The sequence below is a fragment of the Phoenix dactylifera genome, chromosome 11 (assembly GCF_009389715.1).
Source record: "Phoenix dactylifera cultivar Barhee BC4 chromosome 11, palm_55x_up_171113_PBpolish2nd_filt_p, whole genome shotgun sequence".
NCBI lineage: Eukaryota > Viridiplantae > Streptophyta > Magnoliopsida > Arecales > Arecaceae > Phoenix > Phoenix dactylifera.
Window position 1 is genome coordinate 7,683,490 of NC_052402.1, and position 13,721 is coordinate 7,697,210.

The 13,721-nt window shown below is 37.1% G+C and overlaps 1 protein-coding gene across 2 annotated transcripts in view; it reads right to left on the reverse strand.

Annotated features, from left to right (window-relative positions):
- Nucleotides 1-502: 502 nt before the first annotated feature.
- Nucleotides 503-13,721, reverse strand: part of LOC103706807 (cleavage and polyadenylation specificity factor subunit 3-II) — a 31,920-nt gene continuing 18,701 nt past the window's right edge. Inside the window, exons 9-14 of one of the 2 annotated variants that reach the window (XR_005513857.1) lie at nt 13,316-13,385; nt 10,159-10,263; nt 9,180-9,321; nt 7,257-7,353; nt 914-1,905; nt 503-828 (exon numbers count right to left, since the gene is read on the reverse strand). Coding sequence is in view for 1 of the 2 variants with exons in the window: in XM_008791053.4 (XP_008789275.2) it covers nt 1,360-1,905; nt 7,257-7,353; nt 9,180-9,321; nt 10,159-10,263; nt 13,316-13,385 (960 nt within the window). In the remaining variant the exon portion in view is untranslated. Of the gene's footprint in view, nt 1,906-7,256; nt 7,354-9,179; nt 9,322-10,158; nt 10,264-13,315; nt 13,386-13,721 lie in introns of both variants that reach the window. The other variant, XM_008791053.4, reaches the window with a different exon arrangement.

The window sequence follows — 13,721 nt, forward strand, 5'->3', positions numbered from 1 at the left end:
AAACTCATTTATACCAACTCAAACTCAAATCCACATACCTCGAGTCATAAATTACCACCCTTTGGGCTCTGAGTCCAACTTTGCTTCCTATCATTCTAGTTCCAAATTCAAAATATACGACATGCTCTTCTCTACAAATTTTTACGTGTAGATCAAACACAACGTCGTCAACTTTTGCTTCAAGTATGCAAGTATGCATGAAGCTAGGCTCATTCTAAGACATTGAGTCAATAGCCTGCAGCTTCATTTCAGAAAATGGGGGAGCTGACATGCTGCACAATAGAATTGTTAAAAATCATGGCATGAGGAATTAAGACATTAGCACCATTAGCACAAGGGGGCGATAAATACGGCTAGCTGGCCAACCATCCTTTTTTATGTCTGTTTTCACACCACATTTTGCCATTTTCCCCCCTTGCAAACCAATTCTCCTTCTGGTTTTTAACTTTGGGGAATATATATATATATATATATATATTGAAAAGAAAGAAACTAAAGAAACTATTGGGAGAATTGCTGCGCCCAGAATATCTTTATACATCAGTGGAATAAAATAGTTAGAATCAGCCCATCATTCAGCTAAACCATTCAAACGAGGGCTAATCATAATCAAATGTATACATATATCAACCGAGTCCATGTGTCTCCTATTTCAACATGAATATATTAGTTTGCCCACACTTGCCATGGTACAAAACAGATGTTTTCCTCCAACCACACCAACAACACCAACCCACCACCAAAAGAGAGAGAGAGAGAGAGAGAGAGAGAGGGGGGGTGTCATATACTTCCATCCACAGAATTCGCACTCCACAAGGTGAACAAAATCTGGAACCTCAACATTGTCACTTGATGGCATTCCAACAGAACTAAAAGTTATATTAAATTCATAAAAGGCAAAACAGAAATTTACCTCAATTGGCTCCCTCGGCTTAGTAAAAGCTTCAGTCATAAATCATTCCACCTTTTCGTAACAATTAGTATCAGTGTAACATGGCTTGGTTGATATAAAAGGTTTCACTGCAGAGACCAATCATTTCTATGCAGCTTATGTGCCAAGTGAGTCGACTCGAGACACTCAAATCCATGTCTCATGATTGAGATCTCTGACCAGCTTTTCATCAACTAGTGAGTGGTGCCCAAGTACAGAAGAGTTATATTGCTAATCTACCTGAACTGTTTTTCCCCCTTTCTGGTCATGTAAGAAAATATTCATTAGAACAAGTACATAATCTAGCTCGAGAGAGTCAGAAGCATAGCTGGTATGTTTGCAATTGACACGGTTTCTCCTTTTAGCCAGTAATAAGTGAAGCAGAATGTGGCTCACTCAATGTATCATTTGCTATTGAATGCTGTAGTCTAGCACGTCTCTGAAAAGTTCCCATCGGACGGTGGCGGTCCGCTGTTTGATTGACAGGATACTTGCTCCCTGCACTTTTCTGCAGGGCAAGAGTATTCAAACTGAACTTTGTGTTCCTCCACATGCAATGTCTGCAGAAACTCGTCTTCACAGACAATCTTTGCAGTTTTGGTTTTCTCCATCACTAGGATGCCTTCAACAACCTTTTCATTTCTCACCAAATTTGAGGCTTCACTGTCTCCGAAACTAGAATCGGAGAGGCAAGGTAGGCTGTTCTTTACACTATGGAAGTCAGCATGAGAACAGCTTCGCATAAACATCTTAGTGGCATTAATTTTGACATTCTGGGTTGTAGGAATAAGCACTGTCTCGTTGTTTGCTGGATCATTACACTGAATTCCCAATTCAGATTGAATTCTTCCCTTTAGTGTGGCCATTTTAGGCTTCTCCCCATGCACTAGAATAACATGTTTTGGGGAAAGAAATTCAACAAGATCCATTATCCCTTTGGCATCCGTATGGGGACTAAAAGACAGCTGGTGGATCTGGTGTGTACAGAAAATTAATATGAGTGCATTGAAGAGAATATAAGGAGAAAATAAAGGGTTAAGTAACTAAATTTTTGGAATTAAACCAAATAAATTACGAATAGGTCCTCTTAGTAGAAATGGTTGATACATGCTATAGCTTTCTAAGTTGAACCAAATTGTCTTTCACAAGAACTGCCCAGGAAAAAATAAAAAATCAAAATGGTAGCTCTTCAAACCCTAAAATAATACTTTGTTTGCATTATCCTAATAAAGCTTTCACTAGGAGATTAACTCAACAGAGATAAATAACAAAAAGAGAAAATATATGAAAAGCAAAATGAGATCTGGAAGCTATATTTAAACAGAGGGAAAAATACATTTTCTTCTTCTTGCAGTTACATACAAGTATGTGGGGTTTTTTTTTGTGTGTGTGTGTGTGTTTTGGCGCGGCGGGGGGGGGGGGAGGATGGGGGGGGGGGGGGGGGGGGGGCGGAGGATGAATCCAAAGTCTGGAATATGAACCCTTTACACATTTTGTTTGAGAGGGGGAAAAATACAGTTTTTTTATATGAACAAAGGTAAGCTTTAAACACAAGAATAACCGGTCATGAACTGACAGTCTGCCTTTTGTTTACCCAGCGAATGACATTAAGGGAAACAGGAGGCTTTTCCTCAGGCAGGCAATCATGTAGGATTTAAAGAAGCCTGTCGGAAAATCAAAATGTTTGAACTTTGAAGTTCTCCATAGCAAATCCAAAAGGTTTAGGAGTACTCAAGAACAAATGGCGGGAAATCAAAATATTTGCTTGTTATGCTGTTGATTAGAATTCCTATAAACAACTTCTTATCGAGACTTATTTTATTTTATTGTTTTAAACATCTAATTTAACCTTGTTGACTGCCGTTCTTCTTAACCACTTGAAAATTTAGCATGATGTGCGTCATGAACCTATAAATTTATCTCAAGCATATAACTGACTGCCTGATCAGATCTGGTATTTCGATCACGTATTTGTTCCTTACTTGGGTTGAATTGCTTGTTTTCTCTCTACTCCATCAAGTTACTAGATCGGATTGGGTAAGACTTTTTACTTAGGTTTGGATCAACCATGACCTAATCCACATCTGACCTGTATAAAATTTTAGACATGAGCACAAAGCCCAATAGTATACTTTTTTGGCCTTACATTCAAGTTACCCCATGACTATACTCTTTTTGGTACAGCTATTTATCAATCCACCACACTTTCAAAAGTGGCCACTTTACATTTTAAGTTGTCTCTAACACACACTTGCACTCAAGCAGGAGCATACGTCTCTCATGCTTGGATTGGACTATATAAGGGTTGAGGTCAAGAAGTCACCTTGCTTTCCTGTTAATGAAAATAGGGTAGGGAAAGCGCTTCTGGCTATTGTTAAAAGGCTCAAGAAATTTCGATTTTAGCCTTTTAGAGGAGATATGGACTTAAAAACTGGTTTCTAAAGATAATCTAAAATTTTATGGAAAAAAAGTCAGAAGCCAGAAATTACCTTACGAAAAAATAATAGGAAAAGTGGGTTTCAAAGAGTGAAGGAATGCACAACATTTCTACAGACTAGAAAGAATAAAAGTGGTTGAGAAAGAGATTAACGAAGAGAAGAATAAGAAGGGCTAAACATGGCCAAAGAAATTATTTATTTGTTATTAAAATAAACCATACCATACCCTGATGACTAGCACAAAGCACTTCAACAACCTTTTTCACAACTAATGTTACAAGTAAACTATCTTAAAACTAGGGATGGCAATGGGCTAGGTCGGGCAAGATCAGATCAGGACAATCTCCAATATTAAGGCTAACTCAGCCTAACCCAGCCCAACTTGGCTTGCTAACAGATCAGACTTGGCTAACCTAAATTTTGTAGTAGATTAGACCGATTGACCTAAACTCAACCTAGATGAAAAAGATTAGATAATAGATAGAAGAGTGAAATTTTGGAAGGGGAAACAACGATTTGGGCCATCGGAAATGGGGAAATAGCAGGTCGCAACAAGCTAAGATAGGTGATCAAGATGGAGTTAATCAAAGTTGGATGGGATGAGGAGAGATCGTACCAGGATGGTACACCGAACCGACCCCCATACCATGCATATCAACATTGTATCGGCATGATATCAGTACATGACCCAGTCCCAAGACGTCAAAACTTAGTTCTTACATGTTATTGTCAAAACTAAGGTCGGCGGAACTGTCCTGAACCGAGCGGTTCCTGCCGTTTTGAGTCGTACCAGTGGCTCACCAGTATGGTTCCGGCAACGGAAACGAGACTTGTTGCCAGAGCCGGAGAAGAAGGAAAGAGAGAGCGAACGAAAAAGGGGTCCGGCTGTGGCTTATAATTTTTTGCAATTTTTAAGTAAAATTGGCAAGCAGGAGCTCAAATTTCTTAGACCTATAACCCACCTATAGACCTAGAGGATTGGGTTAAACAAAGTCCATGTTGGGCCCCATTGGGTTATGGTGGGGGAGATGCTCACACAGTCATATCCACTAGAGACTCTAAACATAAGTATTGATTACACCGGATATTTTAGGTTCAAATTGCCACCCTTACTGAAAACCAAAAACGAATCTCTAAATGGATACCCGAAATCTTTCCTAAATTGCAAAATTTGTGATCCCATAAACCCTATATAGAAAGACATCTAAAATGAAAGAAAGGTCCTAAAGACTTTATGACTTATCCAGTCGAATATAGATAAAGAATTTTCTTGTATCAATCCTACTAAAAATAGGACCTTAGAACTAACTCTAAAAATTATTTAAATTTTAAATATAAGTAGAGAAAATATAATAAAGTCTAAAGCAATCAACTTTTTTATTTGCCGTCATGCAGCCCTTAATAATGTTGGAAATTGAAGGTATGAAGTTAGTTTGTAAATTTTAAGGACAACATAAAATTGAACAGGCACCAAAGTATGGCTGAAATACTCTATTAGGCTCTTCTATAGCATTGTAATGTTGCCTGATACTTGTCCACTAGTCACCAATATTGCCAACAAGGTTGGCAAAAGTTGAAACACCACAAACTTCTCATATAATTGTTAAAATAGTCTCCATTAACATCAACATGGCTTCTACTCATCTTCATCCTTTGCCTTGTTCTTGAATGCAATTTGAACAAAGTAGTTCAAATCCCTTCAACACGAATATTTTATTTATCATTCAACCTCGTCTATTGTGTGGTAACACTCCAGACCAAGATCCGCCGTACCGGTACCGGTCGGCGTACAGGTGGCGGCCCGGACCGGTCCGTACCGGTGGCGTACCGGTCCGAACCGGTCCTGTACCGGTTTTTCAACAATAAACTACCGGTCCGGCCGGTACGAACCGGTACGGCAGACCAAGCTCCAGACAATACATGAGGGCAAGGTTCGCCGTACCGGTACCGAACCCCGTACCAGTGCCGCACTAGTATAGGCGTACCGAGTGTCGGTACGGTACCGTACGCTCGGTACCGACCGTACCGACATTGGTGTACCGATACCGGTACCCATCGGTACGGGTACGGTACGCTCGGTACCGACCGGTACAGCGAACCTTGCATGAGGGTTTGTTTAAGTCCAAGGAAAGAATCATGCAATGTATGCCACAGATTAAGCATAATGTGTGTCATATGGGGTTTCGAGTCTCCACCGAAACAAATTCATTTCGGCCAAAACCGATTAATTTCGACCGAGACTAAACCAAAAGTGACCTCTAATTTCAGCTTTCGGTGGTTTCAATTGGTTTTGGCCAAAATTGGCTAATTTTTTTTTCAATTTCGGTGGTTTCAGTTAGTTTCGGGCAAAAGTGATCGAAATTAGTTCTAGTTGCATGTTTTGAAAATTATCTTGATGCTTTACAATCATACTAGAGTCGTTTGCTTATTTGTTTTAATACATGAAAAATAAAATATTAATTTTAATGACTTTTCTTTCTTTTTCTTGAGTTAAAAGAGGATATAGATAGTGAACTTAAGTATATAACCATTAATAGGCCAAGGCTTTCACAAAGTCCCTTGTAAAAGCACATTATGAGAACTTCCATGAACAACTAAAAAAGCTTCAAAATTGCTAAGGATTTTCAAACAACTCGGCAAAATTATTGAAGAGTTAAAAGAGGACATTGATAGTGAACTAAAACTCCACAGACCCGACCAATATCAAAACCACAATCGAGCTTTCAAACCTTGGTGTCATAATATGTATATCATGCCAACCTATGACAATGCTTGGCATGCACTAGCATGGAAACATAACAAGTACTCCATGGACCCGACCAATATCAAAACCAAAATCGAGCTTTCAAACCTTGCTGTCATAATATGTATATCATGCTAACCTATGACAATGCTTGGCATGCACTAGCATAGAAACATACCAAGTACTAGAATACAATCAGTATTATGCCAGTGCCATGCGCTAGGCATTCATATGGTACATATCATGCCTACGTTGCTTAACGACACTTAAATCCATGATATATGCTAATCCTACTTAACTTGCACAAATGAGCCATATATATTATTGGAATTGAACTCTCATAACCATCATTTTTCTCATGACAGTCAAAATATCCTCATGATCCATAAGGAAATCACTTCACATGGAAGAATGCGAAGCATGAAGTGATTTCTCCATCTAATGCTATTAAAAAATATTATGATGCTTTAGACAAATAGAAAAGAAAAAAAATGATAAGTGATGATGTTATAACCAAGAATTGCTAGACAAAGCCTTGTTGATTGCATAGAGAAACAATATATGTTGGTTTCTTCTTCTTCACATGAGGGGGTTCAAGAGACATTTATTATTTGGAGGATTTAATATTTATATCATCTCTCTGCTACAGTGAAGAGGTCCCTAGTTAACATTACATGATTTAAATATGGGTTTGTGTAATCCAATAGGAATTTCAGCACACATTCCCATATTGTTTTATTTTAGCATTTTATGGTTCTTCTATTTCAACCAAGGATTTAAATACCCCAAGTCCATTCCATCAGGAAAATGGGATTGGTATGGGTTCGGGATATTGGTTCCTTGAAATGATATGTACCAACCGTACTGGTCCATACCAACCCTACCAATTGCGTACCAACAATAGGGATGCAGGATGCAGTGGAAAGGTTGAGACAGACCAGTATGCAATTATTTTGCATTTTCTTTTTATTCTTGCTGATAAGGACCTTTTTGGTCTATCCAGACTGTACCAGTGTCGTAACATTTTACTTCAAAACTGGTATGTGGCCCTTTGCTGGTTTTTTAACCCTTGATTTCAACAATTTATATTAATCAACTCTAATGAGGTGAAAAGTTAAAACATCAGGGGTTTTTTAAAAAAAACCTGGCATCGAACGTCGATGTGTGTGTCTTTGTCTATATCGATTCTGGTGGGTTTACCTGACATCAACTTATGCCCTATGGTTCCGGCAACACAATACCTGAAAGGAGAAAAGAGATTTACTAATTAATATAAGACAATTACAAGTGAAACTACATCTCATGGAAAGGGTTATTAACAAATGAGATGCATCCAGAATATGGAATGAGGGAAAAAGTAATTTAGAAGGCAAACAAAATCCAAGATGAATGGAATGTTAAAATTTCCAACTAATTCACTTTTTAAACATAATAACACTCATTCAAGATGCGCTAGAACTTCATGTATTAGTCCTTTGAGGTGAACTTGGTGTTTAGGCAAACCAAAGAGCATGCTTCCATTTATCTGCGATGCAATTCTATGTATCAGGTTATCAGGCCGCTAATATAAATTAAAACCTGATTTTTTTTAGATTTATATGCAAAATTTTGAGTGGATTGAATAGGATGATAAGGTTGTCAGCCTTCTTTCCAAGGTTTTAAATCCCATGGGATGAGACTATCCCGATTTTCCCATGGAACGGGATGCGCCGCCGTCCCAACATTTGGGACAGGAGATGTCTCACAACGTGCCAATCGGAAAGCTGAGATGATAGCAGGACGATCCTGTCCCGACACATGGGATAGTATCCCATCACGATGTCTCGCAGGATAACCTGAACCATTGCTTCTTTCTGTCTTATTATGTAGTTTCTGGTAAAATCATCTTGCAGGTCCATGACTGACAATATGCACCATTAACATTAAGGTAATCAAGATGTATATGCAGATTAAATGACACCATGTTATGGTCATTGAGCAAAATAAATATGGTTCCTATGAACCAACCCGCTCACCAAAATATGCATTCTTGAAACAGTCTTGCAAGGGTATAAAATTTAATCGGCAACCAGTAATGCTAACCGACAAAATTGAGAGCTGCTGGAAGGATTTTAAATTGCTTCTATGATGGACTTAAGTGCTGATTAACATGGCATGATACATACCACGGTAGTGCATTACCAGAAAGCATATACTGCATGCCCCTAACTTACTTGATAGTCTCCAAGTGCACGCCAAGCACTAGCATGGAAAAGCACACAATATGTATCATCCCATTACCGTGCTGGCATACCATACTTCAACCCTTGACTTCTATACTCCCTGTCTGTGGAAAGTTGAGACCCACCCACTTACCAGCACACCTAGATCTAGACCTCCTGATATGAGAGATGTGCTTACATCTTTGCTGAACTTCATACACTGAGCTTATTGCATTGCTCCTTCAAATTGAGCAAACATTGTTTGGTTGACGTAAAAACTTAAGAATTCTAATAAAACTGAGAGAATGCCTCCTGAGTCACTTGACTAATACTTCTAATTTTATTTCGCTAACCTTTCTGGCCATTTTATAATGGCCATGAGAGAGGAAGAAAATAGATAATTTTACAAAAGAACAGAAGGATGTGGGATGAAATGGATGAGCATTATCATACGACATCAATGTATTAGAAAAGAATCACTTAAAAACATTAAGCTACCTAGTCGCTCCCAGTAACTCTTTATTAAGCAACATAGTATTACAGCTAAATCTTGTTACTTGTTCTTGATGGACCTTAAGCAAGTAAATACATGCAATATAGCCATAGCCATTCACAACTAAACAGGATCAGCTTTATGAACTCTCATCACCAAGCATTCCTATTTAAGCCTACTAATAACTCTTTTTCTCAAAAAAGGCTACTTCTAACTCCTCATTCACCAACCACAACTAAAACATGTGTAAACTATGTTTTACACATTCAATATCACTAAATTATACATCTAACAAGCTTTACGCAACAAAAATCATTAGCTCTATCAAACTGGAAAAACTTGAAGTACTACATGAAAAATGAAAAGAGCGTACCCAGGAAGTGTAACAAGATTCTTTTCAGATGGTGCCCATTGCTTGAACACCTCAAGCGAAAATCCTCCACTAATCATCCCAGGTGTTGCAAAAAGAACACACGGCCCAGAAGCATTTATAAGGGAGCGGTCAAAGGGGCATACTGTAGCATTGCAAACCATAAACAAAAGTTAAGGTTATGATAGAATACACAAATAAGTCAGAAAACAAAAAAAAGGAGGTGAGTATTCTTTTAATTTCTATTTGATAGGAAGAGAAGATATAAGCATTTAGATACAATAAATTGCACCAAATCTCATATCCTACATAACATGACAAAATAAAAGCAACTTATCTTACTCTTGGTTTTGATCAAATAACAGTTCACAACAATTTATCTTACAGTAAATTGCATCTATGATATGTAGTTGTTCCATCACCTAAATTCTAGATGACAAATTCAAGCAACATATATGCCACATAAAACTTAAGAATCAGAATGCTATGAAAGATCCTTGAAACTTGGTTCAGTAGGAAGCAGATTATTCATAGAATTAAGTTTAAATGGTAAGGTTACTGCTAAGAATCAGTGAGAATCAGGTGACTCTGATTCACTTTTCTAACTATAGTTATAAATCAAAATGCATCGATCACCAACCAGCTCTAGGTTGAGACATGTTGATAGATGCAGCTGCACTTTAGTTATGGTTATTGATATCATGTTGCCGAAGTCATGACATTGAATGTGCTGTACAACAAGGTGTGCAGCAATATATAATATTATCAATGTTATTTCTTATAAAATGTGTCTCGAATAGATCATTATTGTGAATGGCTTAGCAAAAAAAAAGGAAAAGAAATACGTTAATAAGACAATATGCTCAGTCTTTCTTTAAGTTAATGCAACTATTAGCCTAAAAACAATCACATGGTTCCTGTTTCCAAATGACATTTATGTTGATACAAATATCATACAGAAATAGTCCAATAAAAAATGTACCATGTTTGAAGTCGAATGTATTGCGTATTGCATAAGTGTCTTTGATCTTTTGGCTGGTCCATCCAATAAGCATTTTATAATACTTATTGGCTTGAATTGTCAAACCTAAACAGTACCATTAGAAAAGTAGTCAAGACCATAAATACAATACATGTTGAAATTATACATCACTATGGATGCAAAACTGCTAAATATAAATCACATGCCACCACAAAGCAAATTAAAACTAGTTGACATATGGAAGGTTTACGTCTTTTTCATGACATAAAAGATAATATATATCTATTACACAAAAATCAAACCATACAACTCTAAAAGGTGGATGGAAAGGCACTTCAATTTTCTAAAAGAATTCAATTTTCACAGATTAGTGAGAGTAAACCAAAGTAAATTGCACAAAAACAGGACAGTTAGAGGAAATAATAAGGCTCCATGTTCATTAAAGAACCGAGCAAACATGATGGAAAGATAGGGAAAATCGAATATGCAGAACTATAGAATCTGGAATTATTCCGATCCACGATATTTGCAGAGATGTGAAATTAAACTTAGATTTTTATAAAGATGAAAGAAACCTAGATTTCATTAATTCATTTTGGGTATCCTATGGATGGCCATTCCCGGCCATATGTAAGCCATAATACTATAATATCTCAACTCCTAAGAAACCTATTATGCCTTTATTTCAGCCTAGCACCAGAAGGCCATTGATATCTTGGCCAAAATGAGCCAGTAGGTGCATCCAGTACATCAAATATATATATATATATATATATATATATATATATATATATATATATATATAATTAACAGTTCTGCACATCCCAAAATCATATACAAATTAGGTCAAATAGATACTAGGGTCTCAACTTACATCCTTGAAAAACTATTGCCAAAATCAAATATGATAATTGGAAAAATTAAAACCTCAACTTTAAACCCAGTGACTCATCTAACTCTAGCCTACTAAGTAAATCAATGCCGCTTTAAAACATTAAAGTGTAATTTTGATGCACGGTAAGATTGTACTGAACCAAGCAACAACTTAATATCAGTATAAAGAGGAAGGTTAAGAGCAAATACAGTAAAGTGGAACAAATTGATAACAAAATGATATGTTTTTATCAATTTCAGTTGCTAAAGACAACCCCATGCAAGTGAACAAGGACATGGGAGGAAATTTCTTATAAAAGAAGTTGAAGACAAAAAGAAAATGATGCACGTGGTCAAAAATGGCACAGGAAAGCTTATCAAATAGAGGCAACCATCTAGCAGAAGGCTAAATGGTTATGATCATTAATGTATTCCCTGTAACTGTCAACAAGCAACAGCAGATTCAGTTACAGGAGCGGAAGTGTAGCTCTCAAAAAGGTTTAAAAGTAAGGAAGCACGTTGGGAGGGGTGATAGAATAAGATTTCTAGAGTATTACCTCTTAATGAACATTGAGAGGAGTTCAAGAACATTGAATCTTTTACTTGATCAGGTATGCATGATTTACATGACTTCCATATTTAGAATCCAAAATTTCTAGAGTATTACCTCTTAAATTTTATAGGAGATCTAGATCATCCGTCCTTTTTTTCTATCTAAAAATTTACATCATAAATTCTAGACAAATTTCAGAGGGTTGGATGTCTCTGCCCATTACTTTTCAAATAGAGACATCATGGTTCTGGATGGTACAGGTTATGATAATGATGCTTGCAAATCCACAATCAAATTGCATAATCCATAGTGATCCAACACTCAAATTCATTAGCAGGAATTCTGAAGTGTCGGGGCTATAGATTGTATCCTACATAAGAAGTGATTCCATGAGGTGATTTTTCGGGAGAAGGAAGTTTAGATCTCAAGCATATGAGAACTGCAACACAAAGATCTCCCAGGAAGTAACCATCCTAGTACTTTCTAAAGTCAAAGTATGCTAAATTACTAGTTTTCTAAGCATATTCTGAGCTTACATGCTAATATGATAGAACCGATTATAGCGAATTTGCTTAAGTAATGGTCAAGAATACTTTCATGGTCAAAAGTCAAATGGTATGGGGTATCATGTTAAAGGATGAGGATGACAAATCCAGCAAGAGAGATACAAATAGAAAAAAGAGAGGTTAGAAATCAGTAAAATGGCTGCCGATGTTCTGTGTTTTGGATCAAAATTTCCAGTATTTTTGCTCGAAATAGGACAGTTCACTTCAATAATATACAGTGATAATCTTGACAATGGTATTCATGACAGAAGCAGGCAATCATGCAAAGTAGAAAAAAATAATAGCAAGAAGACCTTCCTCCATATTAATTCACAAACAAACTGAAAACAACTCATGCAGTTTCATCTCCCACAGAAAGAACAATAAGATGAATGCATGCTGGAGAAAAATCAAAGATTGGGAACACTGATGATTTAACCATGAATTCACCTTCTCCAATATTTCTCTCTTAGGGTTGGGCTGCCACAAACCCCAGGGGCACGCCATTAAATAGGTTGGATATGGAAACTGTAATTGACCCGACCCCTAGCACGACCCCATCCCCTACCACGTGCCTGACCTCATGGAGGAATTTTGGTGGAAGAAGCAAAACCGGAGGCGTTGTGGAGGAAGAGCAACGAGAATATGGAGAGATAGGAGGGAGACTGAATTTTCTGATAACAAGGAGAGTAGATTGATATTTGATGTTCTTCTTCAGGCTCATTACACGGGCCTTATATAAACGACTACCTCTTCCCATGTGAACCATATTTCCCATTATTGTTTCACCATTTTTAAGGACCCAAGATCACAACTAACAGACAACTTCTAAACAACCTTGACACATGCATCATTATCCCAACTAACAAACACCCTTGACTTGTTGAAACAACAAGGGTTGTCAAAGAAAACAACCTCATCTAGGAATCTCAACCAAGTAAATACCATGTGCATTTTCCTCCAATAGCTGGACTGCGTGTGGTTCCCACCAATGGTATGTAACAGAAACATGTCAGAGACATCATGTTACAACATCTTTCATTCCTAACTTCTAAGCCAGTAATGGATGCAACATAGCTAAAGCAAACTATCCACAAATGAAATGGAATACCCACATTCTGGGTAGTTGATTCAAAATTTATGAATAAAAGAAAAAGAAAAAAAGACAAATACAACTAGAACATACCAGCTGAGAAGTAGATAGGAATCTTTAAATTCATGCGCTCCCAATAATCATCCAACAATATACAGAGTTCCTAATGGACATTCAGTAGATGTCAAAATAGCACATAAAAAGTATAATTAAATTAATAACAATGAATCTCAAGTTTGGAAAAAGAACTATTGCATCAGATTGTGAAAATCATTCTATAATGAAATCTAAGCTTAAGCAATAGACATTGTTCTGGTCCAAGTGTCCAACAAAACTAACATGCAATCAAAGTGAAAACCTAGCAGCATATAGGTCCGTAATGTGTCTTAATATTCTTTGTCAGGTATTTCAACAGTGTTGGAGGCCGAATACCTCGTAAGTCGATGCACGTTTAGTCGATGCCCCTAGATAGCATCAAGATGCTCTTTGTTATGATCCA